The sequence below is a fragment of the Nerophis lumbriciformis genome, linkage group LG03 (genome assembly GCF_033978685.3).
Source record: "Nerophis lumbriciformis linkage group LG03, RoL_Nlum_v2.1, whole genome shotgun sequence".
Classification (NCBI taxonomy): Eukaryota; Metazoa; Chordata; class Actinopteri; order Syngnathiformes; family Syngnathidae; genus Nerophis; species Nerophis lumbriciformis.
In genome coordinates this window covers 53,601,577-53,629,549 of record NC_084550.2, presented here as the reverse complement: position 1 = coordinate 53,629,549, position 27,973 = coordinate 53,601,577, and the positions used below count along the sequence as shown (strand labels likewise).

The window sequence follows — 27,973 nt, the reverse complement described above, 5'->3', positions numbered from 1 at the left end:
TTGTAAATCAAATGCCTAATTGAGTAAATAAAAATACAATACGAGTTATTTCAAATATCTTATTTATGTGTAAGATATTAGAACACACATGTACATTTAAGTGTGAAAGTTCAACTTCCTACCTTGATAAACGTTACATTTGTGTGGTTGACCGCTTCCACTGATATAGAAAATTCACCCCAAAAAACATTTTGCAAGTGAAATATTTCCAGTGTGGAATAGTGCAAGTCTTCTGAGAAAAATGTGTGTGACAAATTTAAACCCAAGAACTCACAGGCTTCATTAGTAAATTTGATCACATGACTTAATTCATTAATATTTTCCCCAAATTAGTCAGCAGTGCTACTTCAACATGGTACTAAAACAAGGAAGTGAGTGAAGGTACTTTCCAAACTCCAGTCTGTACAAAATGAAAGGATTCAAATACATACCAACATTCGGATCACTCACATGAATGCTGTTCACTTCCTTTTTGGACTATTTATTAAGCCATTATGGCAAAGGGAATCCTATTTATGCAATCAAAAATGGTGCTTTAGAGACGGCTGCCCTCTAGTGGCCAAAGAGCAGTCCTGCTGAGGCAGCCAATAAACATTGTGTCCTTCACACAGACTAGACTGCATACATCATGTCGCCACTCCTTCCGCCTCCTTTTGAGTATTGCTCACACAGGAGCAGCATTCCCAACAGTTAATGTACAAATAAATAAATCACTTTAAAACAAACTATTAACTCTGGAATAGTTGTATTGTAAGCGATCATGAGGGTGTGGGGGGCTAAAGCGTACTTAAGGCAAATAAAGATGCGCGAGCGAAAGCTTTGAACGTATTTACACAAAAGTATCCGAGTGATATTAAGTACAATAGATATTTAGGCTGAGCAATGGCGACATGTCCCTTTGCAGTATCTGTTCATCTGGTGGGGAGGAGGTTGCTATGGTTACGCAAATCATTGTCAGCCTTTTATATCTTTGGAACTCCAGAAAGAATTTTAAAAAGGCGTAGCAGGTCAGTCCCTTTCACTGATATTGTCTGTAATCTCCAAAGGGGGCGGCGGGCATTGAGGTGGGGGCTGGTTCCTCCGCAAACTGAGGACCTGAAAGGAGACCACAAATTGATGAGAAGAATAAGCTCATATTTCATAGTGCAAGTCAAATATTAAAAGTCTCTTGGAATCATAATTCCCAACCTTGAGACCTTCGAATTCGGGAGATTTGGGGGGGGGGGGGGGGGGGGGGTTTATATTGTATCCCCGAAGAGTTAGGCATGCAAGGGATTCTGAGTATTTGTACTGTTGTGTTTATGTTGTGTTACGGTGCGGATGTTCTCCCAAAATGTGTTTGTCATTCTTGTTTGGTGTGGGTTCACAGTGTGGCGCATATTTGTAACAGTGTTAAAGTTGTTTATACGGCCACCCTCAGTGTGACCTGTATGGCTGTTGACCAAGTATGCCTTGCAGTCCCTTTCGTGTGTATGCAAAAGTCCCATACAAAATGTGACTTTTATCTTTATCTCCATACTGTAGATTTTATGCCTACATCAAAGTGCCACCTATGTCTATCAAGCTCCATGTTCTGATGTTTAAATGTTAGTTGTCTGGTTGTGGTTGTGTCTGTGCTTGTGTTTTTGTTCTGTTGTTTTTGTGTATGTTAAGAAAGCAATGATGCGCTGTGCCCAAGACAAATTTCCCCGCGGGGACAATGAAGTTGAACCTTGAACCTTGACTGGGCCGGCACGCTGTTTGTACGGTGAAAAAGCGGACGCGTCGACAGGTTGTAGAGGACGCTAAAGGCAGTGCCATCACGGCACGCCCTTAATATTGTTGTCCGGGTGAAAATCGGGAGAAATTCGGGAGAATGGTTACCCCGCCAGATTTTCGGGAGGGGCACTGAAATTCGAGAGTCTCCCGGAAAAATCGGGAGGGTTGGCAAGTATGCTTGGAATGCAACCGTGACTTCAATGTGTTTATGAGCACCAATCATAAGCTCCGGTTTGCTTCACTTTTGAGAGAAGAGACACTCACTCTCCTTTAAAGTTGTGTTTTTTTATGACATTGTGAAGTAAAAACATCCATGTGGACAAAATACCGCCTCTATACCCTGATCACTTTGGAAATAAAACAGGCTTCATTGGACATCTGTCAACTATCAGTCTGTCAAGTACAGACGTGGGAGCGCTATGTTAAATCATTTGGTTTCTTCATCAGCAAATATGCTAACATAGCATCATGTTGCTGTTGTTAACGTGTGAGTGTAATGGTAGCACTTCAGCTCACTTTGCTGTGCTAATGTTAGCAACCTGCTGTCCCACTCCTTAATGTTGCATTGTTGTATATGATATATGGCAGGGGCCAAATCCGGCTCAGGAATGACACCGGCCCCTGAGTTCTATTCAAAACCTGCGAGAGAAACATTTTTGCTAAAAGTTTGGTCCAAACTTGTGATTTACCTAACTAAGGCGCTCCTCAAGGAAGCCCCTTAGGTCCTCTCCTTTTTGGCAGTTCTACAATTCTTGCGTAATGTCAGTCAGTGATTCTCAAATATTTTCTGTTACGCCCCCCATTGGAAGAAGAAAATATTTCGCACCCCCCACTCACCACTGTGACTATAAACAGTATCATTTGTCTATAAAATTGCTACAGCTATAACTCTGCATAGCATTGTAAGCTCAATAACATTAAAGAAATACAGCAAACTTTGCCCTGAAAAGGGTGGAGTGTAGAGATGTCCGATAATGGCTTTTTTGCCGATATCCGATATTCCGATATTGTCCAACTCTTAATTACCGATTCCGATATCAACTGATACCGATATATACAGTCGTGGATTTAACACATTATTATGCCTAATTTTGTTGTGATGCCCCACTCGATGCATTAAACAATGTAACAAGGTTTTCCAAAATAAATCAACTAAATTTAAGGAAAAAAGTGCCAACATGGCACTGCCATATTTATTATTGAAGTCACAAAGTGTTGTTTTTTTTTTTAACATGTGTCAAAGTAAAGCCGCTGCTTCTCCACATCGAGAGGAGCCAGATGAGGTGGTTCGGGCATCTGGTCAGGATGCCAACCGAACGCCTCCCTAGGGAGGTGTTTAGGGCACGTCCGACCAGTAGGAGGCCGCGGGGAAGACCCAGGACACGTTGGGAAGACTATGTCTCCCGGCTGGCCTGGGAACGCCTCGGGGTCCCACAGGAAGAGCTGGACGAAGTGGCTGGGGTGAGGGAAGTCTGGGCTTCCCTGCTTTGGCTGCTGCCCCCGCGACCCGACCTCGGATAAGCGGAAGAAGATGGATGGATGGATGTCTCAAAACAGCAGCTTGGAATTTGGGACATGATCTCCCTGAGAGAGCATGAGGAGGTTGAGGTGGGCGGGGTTGAGGTGGGGGTGGGGGTGGGGGGGGGTCATCCTATATTGTAGCGTCCCGAAAGAGTTAGTGCTGCAAGGGATTCTGGGTATTTGTTCTGTTGTGTTTATGTTGTGTTACGGTGCGGATGTTCTCCCGAAATGTGTTTGTCATTCTTGTTTGGTGTGGGTTCACAGTGTGGCGCATATTTGTAACAGTGTTAAAGTTGTTTATACGGCCACCCTCAGTGTGACCTGTATGGCTGTTGACCAAGTATGCATTGCATTCACTTGTGTGTGTGTGAAAAGCCGTAGATATTATGTGACTGGGTCGGCACGCAAAGGCAGTGCCTTTAAGGATTATTGGCGCTCTGTACTTCTCCCTACGTCCGTGTACACAGCGGCGTTTTAAAAAGTCAAAATGTTACTTTTTGAAACCGATACAGATCATTTTGAAACTGATACCGATAATTTTTCCGATATTACATTTTAAAGCATTTATCGGCCAATAATATCGTCCGACAGGTAGGAAGCAACGGGGAAGACCCAGGACACGTTGGGAAGACTATCTCTCCCGGCTGGCCTGGGAACGCCTCGGGATCCCCCGGTAGGAGCTCGACGAAGTGGCTGGGGAGAGGGAAGTCTGGTCTTCTCTGCTGCCCCGGCGACCCGACCTCGAATAAGCGGAAGAAGATGGATGGACGGACAGCAAACTTTGCTCGTCTCCCACCGTGGTCACAGTGACGAGGAGTGCTACATACTCCATCTTATTCTGGTACGGCGAAAAAAGAATGATCCCAGAGGCAACACGCGCACGGCGTTGCTGTCGTTATATTTGCGGTGGCTCCAAACATTAAAATAATGATATGAACAATAGAGAATTATAACGTCTGATAGACATTTTTATGTCACACTACAATGTATATGGCCTTATTGCACAGCGCTAACGTCATGTTGGGTTGAAGTGCAAACTCACCTGTTGGGAACTGTGACGAGGCAAACCTAGAGAGCATGATTCCGGCGCCCTCTATCAAAGCTAGTAAGATGCCCCCCATGGCTGCAGAACCCACCATGGCCACTGGGCCATCTGCACAGGACAGGTTGCGGAGTTAATCACATGACAATGTGGTGCAAAACCAATAATCAGTGGAAACAGGGACAGTGTTAATCTTTGTGAAAGTGCACACGCTTACTCCTGGCGGCGAGGATTGCTCCTGTCATGGCGCCGCTGGTGATTGAATTCCAGGGGTCCTCCTTCCCTCGCACCTTCACTAAGCCACAGTCAATCATGGAGAAGAGGCCTCCCCACACCGCAAAACTGCCTGACACACACACAAGCAAGGATTCTTAGAGTGTCAGTATCAGCTGTGGACATGAAGAATCAACGCTCAAATAATTACCTCCAAGCTGTGGCGCTCTGGTTTTGATGGCTGTCATGCTGCCTCTCATTCTGTGACTCATGCCCTGCACCACAACACAAACACTCTCATGACCACCAACAATTAGGAATGCTATGATCGGGGTTTTATTTATTTATGTCCCATGCTAAAGTGGCCTTTTGCGTGTTCTCCTGTCGACTTTAGTTATTAAGTTTATACATGCGTTATATAGAAAGCCATCTAACATCGAGCTATAATAGCTAAAATAATACCAAACACAAAGGTAACTTAAGAACTCATACAAAACAGTAAAAAACAGAATACAGTGTTTTCTTACCGCAGGTGCATTCCTGAAGCCTTTAACTGCCTGGAATAGTCCTCCTGCAATGGCCCCCATGGTGAACGCACCCCCACAGTCGTCCACAATCCTCCAGGGACTACAAGCAAGCGACAGGTCATTATTAAAAAGGAAAAGTCCCCCTTTGCAAAATAAACTACTGTGCACCAACTTAACAATCACACATTCTAATGACATAAGAACTGGGTCATAACGTGGGAAATAAAATTCATAACGCTCAGGCCCCTTCTACACTAAGCCGGCTAAGGTTATCCAGGGTAAATCCCACTTAACCGTATCCTTGTCCACACACACACACAATGGTCGTTTAAGACCCCCTTCCTCCCTCCGTCAGCCGGCGCAACGCAACCTAATACGCATGCTCGGAAAGCGCGCACGTCATAGTCACCTCCAGTGTTGCTTTGTGTGCAAGTTCTTAAATTTAACTTATCTGAACAATATCCAGTGTTGTGGTATTTCAATTAACTGGAATCCAGTGTGGTGTGGGGCCCTATTGCAGTGAATCACGCCTGAGCCATCACAAATTAATCAAATCTTTAATGGACATGTGAAAGTAAACAATGTGACAAAAAACATTGGACAACAATCAATCTTGGGATCTAGATATCTGGTCAAGACACTCCTCACTCTTTTGCCTTCACCTTCATTGTCCATTTGTTTTGCTCACTTTATATACTCTGGATCTAGGCGTTGAGTCCGAGACATACATGGCGGACAATAACTGATACAGTCTGCTTTGCAAGTCCAAAGGCATTCGCTGTTTTCCGTAGTCTTCCCTCGGTAATACAAAACACACGCTACCTTTTTTTAATCACATCCACGGGAGCCCGCATTCTTGTTGACTCTCCTTCGACAAATGGACAAAGTTTTTCACTAAGTAGAATCACAGCTGACCTGGACATTCGAACGTTCTTTTGCCGTCTGAGAAGTGTTGTATCTCAAATAGCTGCAATCGCTCTCTCTTAAGGTATTCATGTGTGATTTCCACAAGCGTCTGTACAGACGGAAGGAGAAACACGGGCATGTCTGGATGACTCGCTTCCATATTTCCAGTGGATAGTTCCGAGTTACGAAACCGCTTTATTATGAATCTGGCTGTGGTGCGTTCTTTCTGACGTCACTTCCTGTGTGGGACGCGGTCTTTCTGGTGTCACTTCCTCTCCGAACTCAGTTTGTAAACGACCAATGAGTCCATACAAAGCTAAGAGCCGGAGATTCAAGAAATACACGGCACACTTACCCGTGTAAAAAATTATCCAAGGAGTGGGACCTTAAACGAAAGTTTAGTGTGGCTGAAACGGGGCTTAATCTAAATAATTATTCATTTAAGGGGTTATCCGGCTTAATGTAGACGTAGCCTCAGTTTAGATTGATTCAATCATTGGTTTTATGGTTTATTGCCATATTGAATGGTTATCTAGTTAGGCTGACCATATTCTGAAATCGCAAAAAGAGGACACATACTGTATATGCGTGCCAAGGCAGGCAGCACGCCAAGGCCAGGACTCGGTAAAAATTAGCCAATGATACTCGAAATTGCTTTATAAATAATATATTTATTTAAATTAACCATTTTTCCTCCTCTGTTGACAGCAGTGTTGGCGCTAGGAACTTTCAAAATGGGGTACCAGGGACCCCATCAAGTCATGTTCATTTTAGAATTGATTTTAAAACCTTGCTGTTTGTTTTTAAAGCTTTACATGGACTGGCACCTCAGTATATCTCGGACCTCATCCAAACTTACAATCCTGCGTGCGCTCTGAGGTCCGAGAGCCAGCTCCAGCTCGTGGTGTCCAAGACGAGACTTAAAACCAGGGGAGACAGGGCCTTCTCGGTGGTCGGCCCTAAGCTCTGGAACACTCTGCCCCTCCATGTTCGAACTGTTCCCACAGTGGAGTGTTTTAAGTCTCGTCTTAAGACCCACTTTTATTCTCTGGCTTTTAACACTACGTGAGTTGTGTGGTCCTCTGTGTTTTTAAAATGTTGCTTTCTATTTACTGTTTTAATTGGTTTTACCCTTTGAAATAGTTTTTAATCATATTTATTATATATTGTTTTTAATTGTGTTTAATATTGTTGTGCAGCACTTTGGAAACATTTTGTTGTTTAAATGTGCTATATAAATAAAGTGGATTGGATTGGATTGATAAAAATGGGGTCCCACAGTACATTTTTGGGGTCCCACTTTTTTGTAAGCGTTTTGAAAAAAAATTATAAACATATGCATTATCCTGTTATATCTCACATTCAAAATTGTGTTTTGGAAAAAGGTTGTCATAAACGTTAATTCATTAAAAAAATAAAAACATTTCTTCTTTCCTTCATGGATCTGAACTTTACCGGTGCTGGTACTTTTTTCTATGTTTTTATTTAATAAGTTGTAGGTGTATTTATTTCAGTATAAAAGTGTAAAAAGTGTTTTGATTCGGTCATGAAATGATGATAATGGTGTGCCAGGGCATACATACATTTTATATTTACCATTTAGTGGTCAATTGTATGGAATATGTACTGTACTGTACAATCTACTAATAAAAGTCTCAATCAATCAATCAAAACTCTCCACTCCCCCTCTCTCTCTCTGTCCCTCCCTCACGAATGCTGCTGCTTGCGCACACCTTCACAATTTGTTTTGTTTTTAACCCCTTCTTAACCCTGAACGTACAGTGAAAATACACGCAACCCTAACTCAAAATGCCGGACATTTGAGGCATTTTAGAAACTCCGCCCGGACAGCCTCGCAAAAGAGGACATGTACGGGAAAAAGAAGACGTATGGTCAGTCTATATCTAATGCAGGGGTCGGCAACCCGCGGCTCTAGAGCCACATGCGCCTCTTTAGCGCCGCCCTAGTGGCTCTCTGGAGCTTTTTCAAAAAATGTATGAAAAATGGAAAAAGATGAGGGGAAATAAATCTATTTTTGTTTTAATATGGTTCTGTAGAGGACAAACATGACACAAACCTCCCTAATTGTTACAAAGCACACTGTTTATATTAAACATGCTTCACTGATTCGAGTATTTGGCGAGCGCCGTTTTGTCCTACTAATTTTGGCGGTCCTTGAACTTACCGTGGTTTGTTTACATGTATTACTTTCTTCGACTTTCTAGGACGTGTATTATGCCACTTATTTTTCTGTCTCATTTTGTCCACCAAACTTTTAAGGTTGTGCATGAAAGGTGAGTTTTGTTGATGTTATTGACTTGTGTGGAGTGCTCATCAGACATATTTGGTCACTGCATGACTGCAAGCTAATCGATGCTAACAGGCTATTTAGGCTAGCTATATGTACATATTGCATCATTATGCCTCATTTGTAGCTATATTTGAGGTCATTTAGTTTCTTTTAAGTCCTCTTAATTCCATGACACACTATCTGTATGTAATATGGATTTTAATTTTTTGCGGCTCCAGACAGATTTGTTTTTGTATTTTTGGTCCAATATGGCTCTTTCAACATTTTGGGTTGCCGACCCCTGATCTAATGTAATCTTAGGGGAGTGTACTATAAGAAGAAGAAATTCATACTGGGTCAACTAAAGGAAGATAAATACACGTGAAAGACATTTTTAATAGGTTTAAAAGATATTTGAGCTGTATACCTGAGCACCACGTTTCGCCAGAAAATACGTAAGTAAACTGTGGAATGTATACTTACTTACTTAAATTATTGTTACAGTGTAATAATTATTGTTACCTGTGGTAATGCCACTATGATACAAAATCTGTATTATAATCCTTGAACAAAGTAAGAGTGAAACTCATGTGAATAATCGCTGAATGGAGAACTGGGGGTGGGATTAATTAAATTATCTTCTTCCCATTCCCTTTCAGGCAAAACTACATACTATACATTACATTTTGCACTATATTATTTTATATTATTATGTGTTGTCAACTTTGTACTTTATGTCATTGTCTGAAATAAATAAATAAATGGAGAAAAAAAAGGGAAACAAATGAATGAAACTAGAGGCTAAATGTAAGGTTATTATAGCAAAATAGCGATGAAAATATAACATAAGAGTGTCGTTGTGCAATGGTCTACAGCATGCAGGTAACATAGCTAGCTAGCATGCTAATACGTCCTCTACTCAGTCCCAGGCATCTTTTGTTTAATGTATGCTTTATAAATGTTACCGTACAATTGTTAGTGGGTGTCGGGATAGTGGTTAAAGTTCGCGACAATTGACGTGATGACATAACGTGTACGTCTGGGAGGGGGCACCCACAAGGTCACTACAACGTGCTTTTTAGCCTTGTCGTCACGGCTAGCGCATTCTAACGTGAATTTAGCATCCATGCTAACTAGCCGGGTTTGAAGAGTTTCGGCTAATAGCGGTGTGCCAAATAGAAAACGTCACCACACCCACACACACTATCGCGTCCAAAAAACACATTTATATAAAGGCGTTTAGGAGAAAATATGGCGTGAATAGTTGTTTTATTTTGGCTAAAATGACTCACCACGGCTCTCTGGCATATTCCTCCATTTTGTTCGTCGACTGTTTCCCCGCCCCGTCACGCAACTTGTGATGACACAACAAGTGACGTAAAAACAACACGATGTTCAGTTGAAATGAGGCATTCAGGTACATAAACAGAAGTGGGGAAAATAGCACATCGCCATGAAAGATATTGAAAATAGTGACCGTAAATATTCACATAAATGAGTTAATAGCAACAAATGAAAGCGGTCTACTTGTTTTGAGATGGTAGCTCATTTTTAGAAATGATCATCTCTTAAATACTTATTACAGTATTTTCACGTTGCTCTTTACCATATATACTGTTTCAGAATAGGAATACATGAATTACTAAATTAGTAATGATTTAAGTTTATGACAATGATTGTTTCATGAAATGCTGTAACTCAATGAAGTCCGAACATAATCTAAAATGTTGATGCTTGTCATTCCTTTGCTATCATTGGTGCTGCAGCCACAGTAGTGACAGACCTTCCTGGCCAGCAGCCTGTTATTAGGAGCAAGAAAGGAATGAGATGCAGAGCGAGCCTTCCTGGTGAAATGACCAAATATGGACATTTTATGGCTGAAGCCGCGTAAATCGGACGCTAGTTATCCTTTAGTTGCCGTTGTTCACGTCGCTTTGAGTGGTTTGTACAGCCTAACATTTTTAATAAATCACACAATTACAGATTTTATTTGCTTTTAATATTCATAATTTATCAACATTTACAAATATTTCTTTTTTTTTAATTTCTACACCAAAACATTTGTATTCCATATTTGTAGACATTTTCATGTTTTCCTATTTCTATTGAATTTTTTTCTATTATTTTCAATAATGTATATGTTACAGCAAAACATTTTTTACCACAAAATTTAAGAAATGTTCTCTATTTTCTTTGTATTTCAAAAATTATTTATACAAATAAAAAAAAAGTTGGTCTAAGTCTAAGTTTTGTTTCCAAATTACAAACTTTTTGAAACATTTAAAAAAATGTATATATATATATATTTATTTTTTTTTGACACCTTATCATTTTTCTCATTCCAAAATTTAGAAACGTTTGCCTTTTTCATACGTTATACCTACATTTACATTTTTTTAAATTATTTTAAAAGCCATACATTTTTCATTCAGATTCAGATTCAGAAGTTTATAAATTTTTATTAAATTTAAAAAAAATTTTTTATAAATTAATCCCCGAGCAAAATCCCATTCAAGATCATCCCAAAATTTAAGATATACTTTCTGCAATAGTTTCAACTTTTACACACTAACATTTTCCTTTATATTCCCTAATTATCAAGAACCTTTTGGTATTATTTACAAAAAAGAGATTTTATACAAAACAATCCACTAACTGTTTTTTGCATTGGTAATATTTGTTATTATTCAAAACTGTATTTGAATATTTATATAAGGTCCGTGTACTTTCCGTTCATTCTATTTCCAATTCTGAAACGCAAGTTATTGATGCCTTTATTTTTTTCTGTATTGTGTATAATTATATGCTTTTACTTGTAATTGTATTGAGTTTGTGGACCCCATGAAGACTAGTGTGTTGTTGTGGCAACCAGCTAATGGGGATCCTTAATAAAAATAAAAATAAAAATCAAGTCAAGAAATAAAATTAGGGCCATTTTTCGATTTTTATTATATACGGCACATTTTAAAACAAACAAAAAAGGGTTGATTTTCATTTTCATTCAAATATTGCCATAAAATTGGATTTTGTGCTGTTTTCCTTTTGGGGATTTACATTTTTCCAGATAAACACAAAAATCGAAAAAAAAAAATTCATCCAAAATGCAAAAATGCGTTTAAAAAGTGTCATTAAATAGTTGTCCCCAACTTTTGTTTCAGAAATGAAAATAGAAAAAATGGTCTGAAATGTGTTTTTTGATTTGCTTTTATGAATTTGAAATAGAATGAACGGAAGGTACACGGACCCCATAAGAACAAAAAAATAAATAAATAAATAAAATAATCTGAAAGATCAAGAAAAAAACATTTGGGGATACATATTTTTCATTAAAGAGCAACAAGTAAAAAAGATGACAGTCTGATTGCATGCCTATAAGCGCTTTATGCCCCTTTATATATACAGTATGAAAATGGTAATATAAACACACAGTCGATGCCAACATAGCAAACACTTTTATTGTACAGGCTCTGTAAGAAAGTTCGCAAATGAGAGAAAAAAATAACCTAGAAAAAACGTTGAAGATCGTCGTCTCTGGAGACAGGACACTAAACTGATAAGGCGCATAGATAAGAGATTACTTGAAAGCATCATGCCAGCTAGATTTGTTCTGTACAAAAAAAATAGCATTGGGACACTTGTTGTACTTCCTGATAATAATAATACAAAAATGTACTGTGTAATTAAGTGGTGCGTTCCAAACCAACTTTGCCTGAGATTTGTTGATAAATGGACAAGAGACGGACATTAAAAGCTAAATAATTTTTTGTTCATGTGGGGAAATATTGTGTGTTGTATTCCCCGACACTAAAACACTTGCAACAGGCGCTCCCGCATTCACAAGCCAACATACATGTTACGTGCATGCTACATGTTACGTGCATGCTACATGTTACGTGCATGTTACATACATGCTACATGTTACGTGCATGTTACATGTTACGTACATGCTACATACATGTCGAGTTACATATACGTTATGTATACTGGACGCAAATGTTACACACGTTTCATATGTTACATACATGTTATGTACATATTACGTACATGCTCCATATATGTTACATACATATACACGACATGTAGGTAATGTGTATGTAATATGTTACATTTATGTTACATACACCTTATGTATGTTACATACATGTTACATGAATGCTATATATATTATATATATATATATATATATATATATATATATATATATATATATATATATATATATATATATATATATACATATACATATATATATATATATATATATATACATATATACACACACACACACACACACACACATTACATACTGTACATATGTAACATAAATGTTACATACACCTCACATACATATATGTTACATACATGATATACATTATACATGTTATGTATATGCAACATATGTTACATACATGCTAGATATGCTACATGTGTTATGTATATAACATAAATGTTACACATTACATAATATTAAACACATGTTACACACACGTCGCATACATTTTATGTATGTTACATACCGGTTATGTATATGCAACATATACGTTACATACCTGTTACATACATGCTATGTATGAGACATGCATGTTGCATACATGGTGGATATGTTACATATGTTGTACATGTTACATATATGTACAAATGTTACGTTACATACATATACATTATATGTATATAATTGTTACATAGATGCAACATGTTACATGCATGTTACATACACCTCACATACATATATGTTGCATACATGATATACATTATGTATATGCACCATATGTCACATACATGCTAGATATGCTACATATGTGTTATGTATATGTAACATAAATGTTACACATTACATAATATTAAACACATTTCACATACACGTCGCATACATGGCAGATATGTTACATACATTTTATGTATATGCAACTTATGTTACATACATGCTAGATATGTTACATATGTGTTATGTATACGTAACATAAATGTTACACATTACATAATATTAAACACGTTACATACACGTCGCATACATGTTATGTATGTTACATACCGGTTATGCATATGCAACATATACGTTACATACCTGTTACATACATGTTATGTATATGCAACATGTATGTTGCATACATGGTGGATATGTCACATATGTTGTACATGTTACATATATGTAAAAATGTTACATGTTACATACATGTCATGTATGTGTTACATACATGCTATAAGTATATAATTGTTACATAGATGTAACATGTTACATACATGTTACTTACACATCACATACATGTTAATTATATGCAACATGTACGTTACATGTGTGTTACATACGTGATAGATACATGTTATGTATATGCAACATGCTGGATGTTACATATGTTGTACATGTTACATATATGTAAAATGTTACAACATGTCATGTATGTGATACATGCATGCTATATGTATATAATTGTTACATAGATGTAACATATGTTACATACGTGTTACGTTACACATCACATACATGTTATGTATATGGTGGTCTTCATATGTCACCCATTAGTGCAAATAACCAGCAAAGCGTCCAAGAACACAAACAAGCTCTCTGTAGACTACAAGTGGGCGGCACCCTCCTGTCCCCCAAATTCCACCTTAGCAGTGCCCGATCTGTGCAGGGTCCATTTTGGTCCAGTGTTTGTAAAAATAAAAAAAGGGCAGCCATGTCCTCCATCCTTCATCCTTGGCTCTTTGGCTGCGTCCTGGAGGGACGGTTTAACTCCTGCTTCCTTTTCCAGATCCCGCCAGGAAAGCCTACTGGAGCCACTTAGGGACCGGCACCTGCGTGGAGGACATGGAACAGATTGAGACCTTGGAAGCTGTCGTGGGGCCGGCAGACTTACCTTCTTGAGCTGCATGACGTTGCTCCCCCTGATGGAGGCTAGCAGTTGGTCCCTCGAGTTCTTGCAAGCACCTCGGCCCTTCCCGTCCAGGCTCCTCCGCGACACCGGAGTCAGGGAATTCCTCAAGGAGTCTACTTCCAGCATGGGAGGCGCCGGGGGTGGGAGACCTCCCCCAGGGGGCGGCGGGGGTGGCGTTGGCGCCCCAACACTCCTCTTGGGGCTCAGCTTGGGCGAGGGCATTGGTGAAGCCATAGGGGACGGTTTAGGAGACGCCTTCGGGGAGCTTCTCAGAGATCCTACAGCGCCCACCTTGGGTACCTCCAGCGGCCCCTTCTTGTCACCGTTGCTGGTCTGCGCCTGCTTCTGCTCCTGCAAGCGCTTCTGCCGCTGCCGGTCCATATTGCGGCTGAGGATGTTGGTGGTGGTCATCCTGGGCCCGGCCAGCTCAAAGTGGTAGCCCAGTTTGAGCAAGGTGGTGTTCTCCTTCAGGATCTTGATCATCTCCATCTCCGTCTTGCCGCCGCAGATGTGGCGCTGGTTCTGGAAGCGCAGCTCGGTCAGGGTGGCGTTGTGCTGCAGCGCCTGGATGAGCGCCAGGATGCCTTTGCCGGTGAGATGGTTGGAGTCCAGGTTGATGCTGGTGACGGTGGCATTGTGGCGCAGCGTGCCGGCGACGGCGTAGGCCACGTGGTCATCGGCGCGGCAGTTGGCCAGCGCCACCTTCTTGACGTGGGTGTTGCTGCGCAGGGCGTCGGCAAACTCCATGAGCGTCTTGGTCTTGATGACCTCGGAGTTGTTGACGTTGAGCTCCACGAGAGACGGGTCGTCGTGTCGGAGCTGCTGCATCAACTCGTCGAACATGCTCGAGTCTTCGTCCTCGTCCTCCTGCTCGTTGGTTTTGGCATTTTGGGCGACACAGTTGGCGAGTTTCTCCCCGGTATTGACTTGAACATTTTCCGTCTTCTTCTCTGTCACATGCTCGCTGTGGTTGAGCAGTTCTTCTGCATCTGTTCCAGCTTTCGCCTCCTTCTGGGACGCTTGTCGCTCCAACTTACGAGTAATCATCTTCTCTTCGGCTTTCTTCTCTTGGTTCTCCTGGGCTTTGCTCTGCTTCTCCAACATCCTAGAAACTAAACCCTGCGTCCTAAAGCTCTCAGACCGCCGCTCTCTGTCCTTCCCGACTTCCTTCTCACTCTTCTCTCGAAGCCTGGAGATAATGTCCTTGGTTTTGCTGTCGTCCCTCTTCCTGCAGTCCTTCTCCCTGCTGCTGTCCTCCTTCTTCTCCTGTAACTTGGAGACCACGTCCCTCGTTTTGCTGCCGATGCTCTCGCGGTTTTCCCTCCTGTCCCTCGTCCTGCTGTCCTCACATTTGTCCTTCAGGTCACTCTCTGCGCTCTCCTGCTTCATGAATCTTTCCGAGAGACGACCTCGCTCCTGTTTCAAGACTTCCGGACCTACAGCATTTGTGTCTCTGGCGTCCGTGTCTGCTGGTCTTCGGACTTTCCCATCTTGGTTGCCCTCCTGGCTCAGGCCCATCTTCCTCAGGTGTTCCTGCTTCCGACATTCCTTCTTTGGCTCCAGCTTTGAAAGGGTGACAAATATACACATCTTTAATCCAAAGAAAACAGAAACCAGAACCAAGCCCCTTTCACACAGCCTGTTGACTTTTCCAGCTTTAGAAGAGGTATCAGAGCTGTAATACCTACGTAAGATTGTTTGTTTGTTTTTACACACACTGTTGTCAAAGGTTTGCAGAAACCAGAACCAAGCCTCTTTCACACAGCCTGCTATTTTTATGGATTTTCATACTGAACAACAAGTCCACTTGACTTTTCCAGCTTTAGAATAGGTATCAGAGCTGTAATACCTACGTAAGATTGTTTAGTTTTTTTTTTATACACACATTTACATCAAAGGTTTGCAGAATCCAGAACCAAGCCCCTTTCAAACACCCTGCTATTTTTATGGATTTTCATACTGAACAACAAGTCCACTTGACTACTCCAGCTTTAGAAGAGGTATCAGAGCTGTAATACCTACGTCAGATTGTTTGTGTGTTTTTTTACACACATTTTTGTCAAAGGTTTGCAGAAACCAGAACCAAGCCCCTTTCACACAGCCTGTTATTTTTCTGGATGGTCATACTGAACAGTAAGTCCACTTGACTTTTCCATCTTTAGAAGAGGTATTAGAGCTGTAACGGAGGCGTGACAATACCTTCGTAAGATTGTTGGGGTTTTTTTACACACATTTTCGTCAAAGGTTGACAGAAACCAGAACCAAGCCCCTTTCACACAGCCTGCTATTTTTATGGATTTTCATACTGAACAGCAAGTCCGCTTGACTTTTCCAGCTTCAGAAGAGGTATCAGAGCTGTAACAGAGGCATTATAATACCTACGTAAGATTGTTTTTTTACACTCATTTTCGTCAAAGGTTGGCAGAAACCAGAACCAAGCCCCTTTCACACAGCCTGCTATTTGTATGGATTTTCATACTGAACAACAAGTCCACTTGACTTTTCCAGCTTTAGAAGAGGTTTTAGAGCTGTAATACCTACGTAAGATTGTTTGTTTGTTTTTTACACTCATTTTCGTCAAAGGTTGGCAGAAACCATAACCAAGCCCCTTTCACACAGCTTGCTATTTTTATGGATTTTCATACTGAACAACAAGTCCACTTGACTTTTCCAGCTTTAGAAGAGGTATCAGAGCTGTAATACCTACGTAAGATTGTTTGTTTTTTTACATACACCACTGTCAAAGGTTGGCAGAAACCAGAACCAAGCCCCTTTCACACAGACTGCTATTTTTATGGATTTTCATACTGAATATCAAGTCCGCTTGACTTTTCCAGCTTCAGAAGAGGTATCAGAGCTGTAACGGAGGCGTTATAATACCTACGTAAGATTGTTTGGGTTTTTTAAAACACATTTTCGCCAAAGGTTTGCCGCGGTTTTCGTAGAACAACTCGGTTTTTGTACGGCCAAACATTGTGTGTAACAAACTGGTTTGTTGGTGCAGGTTTCATTCTGCGGAATCAAGGACCCAAACCAAGATGTAACTCTGTTTCTGTGCTTTTAAAAAACATTTTTATATAAGCCACAATGCAGCAAAAGAAACACTATTGAATTCAAGAAATAACTCGTAGAAAAGTATGAAAATGGCGTCAGCGTGGCTCTCCCCTTCTTGTCTTCCCTATTTACTAATCGCCGTCTTCAATAAAGGCAGTCTTTCTCAAATAGCCCCTGTGGGGGGGGGGGGCGCGATGCCAGGGGGGGCACGTGTGACCTAAGGGAACATGCTTTTTTTGCCGTAGCAAAATATGATGAAGCGTTTTCTTTAATTTTAATAAACTTACAATGTTATGCAAAAGTGTAGTTGTAACAATTTTATCAACAAATTATACTATTTATAGTTATGGTGGAGATTTGGGAGGTGCGAAATTGTACATTTTTCCTAGGGGGGAGTAACAGAAAATATTAAGAGAAGCACTGAATAAAAAGGTAAAAGTGACATTAAATGCTCATTTATCCAACATGTATTTCACAGTTTTCTGCATGTAAAACTATACATTTTCACTATAGAAATGTTTTTTTTTTTAGTATTTATTGGTATCTGAGATTGATGAATTGACTATACCGTATTTTCCGGACAATAAGGTGCACTTAAAATCCTTTTTTTTTCTCAACACTCGACAATGCGCCTTATAACCCGGTGTGCCTAATATAAGGAATACGTTTGGTTGTGCTTACCCACCTCGAAGCTATCTTATTTGGTTCATGGTGTAATGATAAGTGTGACCAGTAGATGGCAGTCAAACATACGAGATAAGTGTAGCTTGCGCTATGATGGGTCTCAAGTAAACAACGCCAAAATGTTATATGTTCCATTGAAAATATAGAACATTACACACGGTGCTCAAAAATGTATCAAAATGTTTTAGTACAACTTTGGTAAGCTATGAAGCCGCACCGCTTGATAGATTGTCGGTGCATTAAACATAGGAGTATTATTATGGTGTGTCTATAAGTTAAGACATTATCTGGCGTTTTGTTTCGCAATATTATGCAAAAGCAATTTTTCTTACCTTCTGGTACCTGCTGATCTGTATTTGGGATCTGCATAAATCCTGAAAAATTGTGCGCGTTCGCGCCGACGCCATAGTTGATAAGCTTCTTCTTCTTCTCTATCTTCTTGTTATGTGACATTCATTCTCCGCTGTTGCCATTTTTAATATAAAGTAGAGTAAAGTTCTGACTTATATCGGTCAGTAAACTCGCCATGAAAGCGCTAAAACATACCGGTGTAGTGAGTTCACATTATTCACCCAAGGAACTTTAGATATTATATATTATATTTCCGGCCTTGTTGTTGTTTCTGGATGAGGAGATGCTGCTCCGTTATTGATCTAAATAAAGTCTGAAAGTCATTAAAACAGTTAGCTCCATCTTTTGACACTTCTTCCACTCCCGTCCTTGCACGCTACACCGCTACAACAAAGATGACGGGGAGAAGACACTGCCGAAGGTGAGCCACGTAAATAAGACCGCCCACAAAATGGCGCATCCGGAAGAGACTGTCAGAGAGCGGCTTGAAGATGATCTGTAAAACTTAATCTATACAACATTTTGACCAAAGAACCACCATTACATGTTATGTAGTGTTTTCAATTTAGAACCCACAAGGGACAAGCGGTTGAAAATGGATGGATGGATGAATAATAATAATAGGACTCTTTTATTGCGCCCTATAATCCTAATATATGAAAAAAGATAAAAAATAGACCATTCATCGGCAGTGCGCCTTATAATCCGGTGCGCCCTATGGTCCGAAAAATACGGTACATTATTTCTCATGGGAAAAATGTTATAGGTTTTTGTTCAGTTCTAGAGGTGTCCCCATCCAATATGGATATCAGAAATCAGTCCGATATCAGCAAAAAAAACAATCTTATCTAAAATCCCCAGTAGAAGCACTGATACAAGCACATTTACATTTACTCGACAGCATCTAAATGTCCACCATTAAGCACACACGTCTGATATTATCTTGTATTTTAGTGCTATAAGCCACGAGGACCTAGCAGCTACACTGCACCTAAGCACACAATAGCACACAAGCTAGACATACGTAATAAGTGTCCTCAATTGAACAATATTGCAGTCTAAAACAGCACATTTGTCAATATAAACAAGTATCAAATAATTATTGTCGTCTTCAAGGCAGAAGATTATCAGAAGGTATCCAGTAAAAAAAACAAAAACGTGTCCGCATCGTTCAACTCATGAGCGGAACCTGATGATTGAATAACCACTAGGTGTCGCCAACAACAAAATATTACTTCAATTTAATAAATAATCCAGTTGTTAAACAGGCTAGATTTTTCATACCTGCCGTTGTTTTTTGTTTGAGTAATTTCACTTGATCAAAGCTTTTTTTAACATTACTAAATAATACAAGTTTGTTCTATGATTTGTGCTGATATCATATCGGCTTCAATCAATCAATCAATGTTTAGTTATGTAGCCCTAAATCACGAGTGTCTCAAAGGGCTGCACAAGCCAGCAAAGCTTAATATTGTCGGTATAATACAATTTTTTTTACAGTGAGGAAAAGCGCAATTAAAATAAAACTTTAAAAAGAAATTAGAACTTTTTCCTGAAGAAAGTTCATGTTGTGTTATTTATTCACTGTGTGAGTCAAACTGTTTGCTGGGCCCTAGGCTTTGTGTGGCCCCAAATAAAATGTAGTTTGTGGCCCCAATTTCAATCAATCAATCAATCAATCTTTATTTATATAGCCCTAAATCACAAGTGTCTCAAAGGGCTGCACAAGCCACAACGACATCCTCGGTACAAAGCCCACATACGGGCAAGGAAAAACTCACCCAATTTGGTCTTTGTTATTACTTATTCATTATTCTTATTAAACTCATGAATTATCAGTAATTATTAGGCATCCCACCCCAGACCTAACATCATCGCCCCACATAAGCTTTCACCTGGTATGTTTACATGCACTAAACAAACTAATTGATGTAATTTGGTTAAAACTATCATATTTTTATTATATTATATTTTGTATGGAAAAATCTTTGATAGGTTTGTTTTCCGATTAACTGATTCATGTAGAATTATTGGTAATATTACTATATTATTACATTATTTTTATAATTATTACTGCATCTACTGGGGGTTAAGCCTCCCCTGCCTTTAAAAACGAGTTATGCCTCTGTTTTGAACTTTATTCAAGGGTCCTTGAACGCACCACATGCTATAAGATGGAAAAGTGAAACAACGTAACCTTGTCCTATGCTGGGACAAATAGATTGATCATATTTTCACCTTTCTGTGCATACATGTACAGTAATATCTGGCTGCCCTGGGTTCTGTGTAAAATAAGAAAGTGGGATCTCCTGTGTGAAAAGGGCTACGGTGTCTAAAAGCTGGCTTTTTTTCCCATGTCTCTGTTCAAGCAATGTTGAACCTGGCAATGTTTGGCTTCTGAGGTAATATGAGGGTGAAAGAGAGGCTGTACAGTTTTGTGTAAAAGATACAGGACTTACTGATGTAACTATTTAGCAAATATTTGTGTGAAAGTCTATTAAATAATTTGATTTTCATGGTCTGTATGAACATCAACAACATGCAAATGGGGGTTTAGCAATTTTCCCCCTATGGAAGTGACATAAGAGCACTAAGAGAGAGTGCGGCAATGTGCTGGGTTCTGTGTGAAAGGCACAATGCCAGACCCTCTGTTACAGCTCTCAGGTGCCTATAGTCTTAAAATGTCTGTGTAAAAGCGACGGTGGTCTCTAAAAATGGGCTTTATGCATATCCGCTTCCCGTGTTGTTGTTCTGTATAAACGGCAACGACGTGTCATTTTAAAGATAAACTTGTTTAAAACTATGTGGCCAAAATTTCAGCCCGGTTATATTTACAATGATTTGTCAAAGATGGAAAAAAAACTAGAGATGGCTTTTTTGCCGATATCCGATATCCCGATATTTTCCAACTCTTAATTACCGATTCCGATATCAACCGATACCAATATATACAGTCGTGGAATTAACACATTATTGTGCCTAATTTTGTTGTGATGCCCCGCTTGATGCATTAAACAATGTAACAAGGTTTTCCAAAATAAATCAACTCAAGTTATGGAAAAAAAAATGCCAACATGGCACTGCCATATTTATTATTGAAGTCACAAAGTGCATTATTTTTTTTCAACATGCCTCAAAACAGCAGCTTGGAATTTGGGACATGCTCTCCCTGAGAGAGCATGAGGAGGTTGAGGTGGGCGGGGTTGGGGGGGGCGGGGTTGAGCTGGGGGGGGGGGTATGGGGTAGCGGGGGGTGTAAATTGTAGCGTCCTGGAAGAGTTAGTGCTGCAAGGGGTTCTGGGTATTTGTTCTGTTGGGTTTATGTTGTGTTACGGTGCGGATGTTCTCCCCAAATGTGTTTGTCATTCTTGTTTGGTGTTGTTTATACGGCCACCCTCAGTGTGACCTGTATGGCTGTTGACCAAGTATGCCTTGCACTCACTTGTGTGTGTGTGTGAAAAGCCGTAGATATTATGTGATTGGGCCGGCAAGCAAAGGCAGTGCCTTTAAGGTTTATTGGTGCTCTGTACTTCTCCCTACGTCCGTATACCACTCCGTACAGCGGCGTTTTAAAAAGTCATAAATTTTAGTTTTTGAAACCAATCCCGATAATTTAGAAAACCGATACCGATAATTTCCGATAATTACATATTAAAGCATTTATCGGCATTTAAAAAAAAGGAAAAAAATGCAGAAAGTATTTGGGTTTTTTTTGCCAATTTTTGATTTTATCAATGTTAAAAAGATCAAAGCTTTTTCATCTCTACAAGCCTGTTTCGCAGGTTTCCCTGCTCTTCAGAGGATCCCCTGGAGAGCAGGGAAACCTATAAAACAGGCTTGTAGGGATGAAATAGCCTCTGTGTTTTTTCCTGACCTAACGTATATTCCGCTCTACCCCGGTATTGAGCACTGTATAACACACACACACACACACACACACACACACACACACACACACACACACACACACACACACACACACACACACACACACACACACACACACACACACACACACACACACACAAGCGTCCTCTACAGTGGACATTTTATTTTGGTCTATTTATTTGGTCGGAGTTGCAGGAGTGCTCTGCTGTTTTTAAGAATGTGCTGCAAATAATAAAATAAAAAGAAGAGGACCTAAAATGGAACCTTGAGGAACACCACTAGTGTAACTAAAGAAGTTGAACAAATGACTACATCTGAAGTAAACAAGCTATGGCAACACCTTACTTACAAAAAATCACATTGCGAAAAAGATGAGTAACTGCCAAAACAGGAGAGGACTTAAAGGGGGGCCTTGAGGAACGCCTGAGTTATGTAAACCATCCTTTTTGCAGGATCTCTGTGTGAAAGGGGCTGAGTGAAGCGCAGCTCCCCGTCCATCTGCCAAGTGCGGACACACACACATTCCCGAGAAGACACAACATCGTGTGTGTGTGTGTGTGTGTGCGTGCGTGTGTTTATAGTCGGCGACGGCAGGACGAGAAGCCATCTTTTTTTTTTTTTTTTTTACGGCTCAGCAGGACTAAGTGTTTGATTTGTGAGGCCGCGGCTGCAGACCTTAAAAGGCAAACCGGCGTAGGAGCGATCAAGCGAGGAATTCCGGGGATTAAGGAGCGCAGAAAAGCGCAAGAAATAAAGTCGCGGCGATGGCGGCTTTTTAAAAGCGGGGGTGAAGAATGCAGAAATGGACGGGAGGACGCCTCAGAGGACCAAACAATGTTTTTCCTGGCACGGAAGATCACCCAAAGGAGAGTTTAGGAGCTGATGGATCCAGCTGGTCTCTTGCTTCAATATACCCCCCCACACCCACACACAACTGTTGCCACTGGTGACACAAAAATTGGACATTTGGATGGTCAAATGGACACCTGCGTCCACTACTTTGGACATTTTATGAAGCAAAAGACAAATGTCCACTGCAGAGGACATATTGTACAAAGAAACTACCACAGATGCGATTACAACTACTAGAAAAACTGCACTTTGGGTACTGATTGTTATGGAACTCCTGCTTTAAAAGGTCTACAAGGACACAAGAAGAAAGGTTGTCCTACCGCCAAGGTCTCCTCTTGAGGTCGCTCCAGGTTGAGGTCAGGCACCTTCATCATGTCCTTCTCCAGCTCCTCCATCTCCTCCGGGGACAAAGTGGACAGCAGGCTGTCCAGGTCCGGGTCCTCGCTGACCTGGCGGCCCATCCTGGTCAGGCCTCGCACCTTGCGCCGGGACATGACGGGACACTCGCACGGGAGGTTGACTTGGAAGTAATCCGATAAAAAGTTCCAGAGAAAGAGGAGCGAGGGACTCACATTCTGGCCCGTGACGGAGTGCAAGAAGCGTCTCGCCGGCGAGAGGCTGGGACATTCTTGGCAATCCTGGGAAAGAGCACACGTCCATGTTTGGTTGAAGACACGCTCCTTTAAAGGGAATGGGAAGGGCTCCACTCTCCCAGTCCTCTTTTTATGAGACTATTTGATCACTTTTACACTTGACTCTTTTTTTTCCTTCCACCTCAGAAAAAGAACATCAATATTTATGTTTCAGTCCAAACGACATTTTCAACTTCTCTTTTCGTTAGATGACTAAAATGTCATTTTTCATTCTTTCCCATCTTCTATTATTATAATAACTTTCTTTTTTTCCTTCATCATATTCCTTTTTTTTCCATAAAATCACACCTTTTCTTTCCATTGTGTTGCCATTTTTGACTTGTAAAATGATGCTTTTCTTATACTTTATATTAATTTACAATAGCACAAAAGTACAAAACCCAAAACCAGTGAAGTTGGCACGTTGTGTAAATCATAAATAAAAACAGAATACAATGATTTGCAAATCCTTTTCAACTTATATTCAATTGAATAGACTGCAAAAACAAGATATTTAACGTTCGAACTAGAAAAAGTTTTTTTTTGTTGCAAATATTAGCTCATTCGGAACTTGATGCCTGCATCATGTTTCAGAAAAGCTGGCACAAGTGGCAAAAAAGACTGAGAAAGTTGAGGCATGCTCATCCAACACTTATTTTGAACATCCCACAGGTGAACAGGCTAATTGGGAACAGGTGGGTGCCATGATTGGGTGTAAAAGCAGCTTCCATGAAATGCTCAGTCATTCACAAACAAGGATGGGGTGAGGGTCACCACTTCGTGAACAAATGCGTGAGCAAATTGTCCAACAGTTTAAGAACAACATTTCTCAACCAGCTATTGCACGGAATTTAGGGAAATCACCTTCTACGGTCCATAATATCATCAAAAGTTTCATAGAATCTGGAGAAATCACTGCACGTAAGCAGCAAGGTTGAGAATCAACATTGAATGCCCGTGACCTTCGATCCCTCAGGCGGTACTGCATCAAAAACAAACATCAGTGTGTAAAGGATATCACCACATGGGCTCAGGAACACTTCAGAAATCCACTGTCAGTAACTACAGTTGGTCGCTGCATCTGTAAGTGTAAGTTAAAACTCTACTATGCAAAGTGAAAGCCATTTATCAACAACACCCAGAAACGCCGCCGGCTTCGCTGGGCCCGAGCTCATCTAAGATGGACTGACGCAAAGTGGAAAAGTGTTCTGTGGCCCGACGAGACCACATTTCAAATTGTTTTTGGAAACTGTGGACGTCGTGTCCTACGTAAAAAAAAGAGGAAAAGAACCATCTGGATTGTTATAGGCGCATAGTTCAAAAGCCAGCATCTATGATGGTGTGATTAGTGCCCAAGGCATGGGTAACTTACACATCTGTGAAGGCACCATTAATGCTGAAAGGTACATACAGGTTTTGGAGCAACACATGTTGCCATCCAAGCAACGTCTTTTTCAAGAACGCCCCTGCTTATTTCAGAAAGACAATGCCAAGCCACGTGTTACAACAGCGTGGCTTCATAGTAAAAGAGTGCGGGTACTACACTGGCCTGCCTGTAGTCCAGACCTGTCTCCCATTGAAAATGTGTGGCGCAATATGAAGCCTAAAATACCACAACGGAGACCCTGGACTGTTGAACAACTTAAGCTGTACATCAAGCAAGAATGGGAAATAATTCCACCTGAAAAGATTCAAAAATTGGTCTCCTCAGTTTCCAAACGTTTACTAAGTATTGTTAAAAGGAAAGGCCATGTAAAACAGTGGTAAAAATGCCCCTGTGCAAACTTTTTTGCAATGTGTTGCTGCCATTAAATTCTAAGTTAATGATTATTTGCAAAAAAAAAATTACGTTTCTTAGTTCGAACATTAAATATCTTGTCTTTGCAGTCTATTCAATTGAATATAAGTTGAAAAGGATTTGCAAATCATTGTATTCTGTTTTTATTTACGAATTACATTGTGCCAACTTCACTGGTTTTGGACAAAAAGCGTAGAGCAGGGGTCTCAAACCTGCGGCCTACAGTTGATTTTGAGACCTGCTGGGCCATATTTTAGGCCCTCTTTTTAATAGTAAAATGTAATTGCAGCCTCTGCACCCTGTAATAATTGAATATATTAAAGTGTTCTTAAATCCAATTAGACCCTAACTACAAAAACGTGCAAACACAAACCCCAACTACATAAAGAGCAACTTCCTGTAAGCAAGCGGAATGATTCTGACCATCTCCTGGGGAACTCAACAGTGTCAAAATATATAGTTTACTTTATATAATGTACCATAGCGGCTGGTAAAAGTAGACAAAACTAGTAGGTGTGAATCTTAGGGCACCTAACGATTCGATTCAGAATCGATTCTCAATCCAACACGATTTAAAAGAGATACTCAATGTACTATTTGGTGTATTTCCATTTTTTTTAAATTTTCTTTTAAAACAGGTTACAGGTTACACCAGGCCTGGGCAATTATTTTGACTCGGGGGCCCAATTTAAAGAAAGAAATGTGTCTGAGGCCGGTAAATCTATTTTGTAGGAACACTAATACAAAACCTCACAATAATGTCTGAAAGCTAAAAACTTTATGACAGACCGCCTTAAAAAACGGAATGGAATTTAAAAAAATGTTTACTGAATGAGACAACCAGAATGTACATGAAAATAATGAATGTGGGATTTACAATATTAACTATGAACGATACAACACTGAATATTGACAACATATGAACGTCACACCCCCTCTACATCGACATATTTTATAATGAAGCGAAATGCAACAAACAGTGAAATATAAACACGAAGGGTAAAAAAACCCCACCTACAATCTGATACATCTGATATATCACTAAGTTTTAGAACTTTGTTGTAAAAATCTCCTTCCGCATCTGTCCCTGACACCCGCATTTCAGGCTGGCCACTCTGGAAACACTCTGTGGAAACGCTCCCCACCCACACTGCTTGGTGCCTCGTCTGAGCTGCTGTGACTTAGATTACCATAGTAACTAATTAGATGACCATAGTAACTAATTAGATGACCATAGTAACTAGTATATCATGCAAAAGCGCAGATTCCAACCATTGAAGTACTTTGTAAAGTTCAAGACTTACAGTCCTTTGAAAACACCACTGCACATCATAATGGCAGCTCCAGTTTCCATCTTAAAAATCTAAAAAAAATTAAAAAAATTGGCGGGCCAGATTGAAAAGCTTAACGGGCCGCATGTGGCCTCCGGGCCTTAATTTGCGCAGGTTTGGGTTACACGATCCTTCTGGTTGCATTGAGATGACCTAAAAGCGTATTTTTTTTAAATGTTAAAAAAATGTTTACGGATTTTTTAAAATTTTGAATCGAATGAGAATTGTAAAGGGACATGAGAGGTTTTTTTGTTTTTTTTTTTAGACATGTATCTTGCGCAAGAGAAACTTTTTATAAAGTTATAAAAAAAATTAAAAAAATACGAGAAACTATCTCGTATTTTGTCTAAAAAAAAAAAAAGATAATTTTTTTTATTTTTTTTAAATGTTTATTTGTTCTAACTTTATAAAAAGTTTCTCGTGCGCAAGAGAAACTTTCTTGTGTGCACGAGATACATGTCTAAAAAATAAAAAATAAAAATTATAAAAAAATGTTTTACCCCCATGTCTCTTTAGGGGCTCCGTAGAATCGGGATGAGAATCACGATTTGAATGTATATAATTTGTGTACACCCCTGGTTAACACATTTAGCCAAGTAGTTAAAACGAGATTGTAAAGGGGATATTTCACGCAGCCCAGCCTCAACTAGATTCGTAACAGGCGGCCCCCAGGTAAATTCAGTTAGAGACCCATGCTTTAGAGCAGGGGTGTCAAAGTCAAGGCCTGTGGTCCAGATCTGGCCCGCGAATGAATGATCTATGGTCCCCGGGATGATAATTGATTAGTATTAGAACCGGCTTGCAGGCCACAGCCGCCTGCAGCCGTTTTGCACGCACCAATACTCCATCAGTGTTGGCGCTAGGAATTTTCAAAATGGGGTCCCAGGGATCCCATCAAGTCATAAAAATAGGGTCCAACAGTAATTTTTTGGGGTTCCACTTTTTTGTAACAGTTTTAAAAACAAATGATAAATGTATGCATTATCTTGTTCTATCTCACATTCTATATTGTGTTTTGGAAAAAGGTTGTCATAAACGGTAATTCATTTAAAAAAAAAATAATACAAAAGAAAGCACTTTTTTATCCATCCATCCATTTTCTACCGCTTGTCCCTTTTTTTATGCATATGTAAATGTATTCAGTTATAAACATTCATTCACTTTCTTCTTTCCTTCATGGATCTAAACTTTACCGCTGCCGGTATTTTTTTTCTATATTTTTATTATAATATTTTCAGAATGTGTTTGTTC

General features: G+C 40.0%; 2 protein-coding genes across 2 annotated transcripts in view; both read right to left on the bottom strand.

Annotated features, from left to right (window-relative positions):
- Positions 1-465: 465 nt before the first annotated feature.
- On the bottom strand, positions 466-9,661 carry timm17a (translocase of inner mitochondrial membrane 17 homolog A (yeast)). The gene is made up of 6 exons (XM_061939446.2): positions 9,550-9,661; positions 5,062-5,161; positions 4,746-4,809; positions 4,539-4,667; positions 4,322-4,432; positions 466-1,095 (listed from the first exon to the last, which is right to left on the bottom strand). The coding sequence occupies exons 1-6, from the start codon at positions 9,573-9,575 to the stop codon at positions 1,019-1,021; spliced, it is 507 nt and encodes a 168-aa protein (XP_061795430.1). The 5' UTR covers positions 9,576-9,661; the 3' UTR covers positions 466-1,018.
- Positions 9,662-12,515: 2,854 nt separating this feature from the next.
- The window catches only part of lmod1b (leiomodin 1b (smooth muscle)), a 19,215-nt gene continuing 3,757 nt past the window's right edge, over positions 12,516-27,973 (bottom strand). The window contains exons 2-4 of the mRNA XM_061939424.2: positions 23,282-23,599; positions 14,116-15,696; positions 12,516-14,053 (exon numbers count right to left, since the gene is read on the bottom strand). Of these exons, the coding sequence (XP_061795408.1) occupies positions 14,027-14,053; positions 14,116-15,696; positions 23,282-23,455 (1,782 nt within the window). The 5' untranslated portion in view covers positions 23,456-23,599 and the 3' untranslated portion in view covers positions 12,516-14,026. The remainder of the gene's footprint in view (positions 14,054-14,115; positions 15,697-23,281; positions 23,600-27,973) is intronic.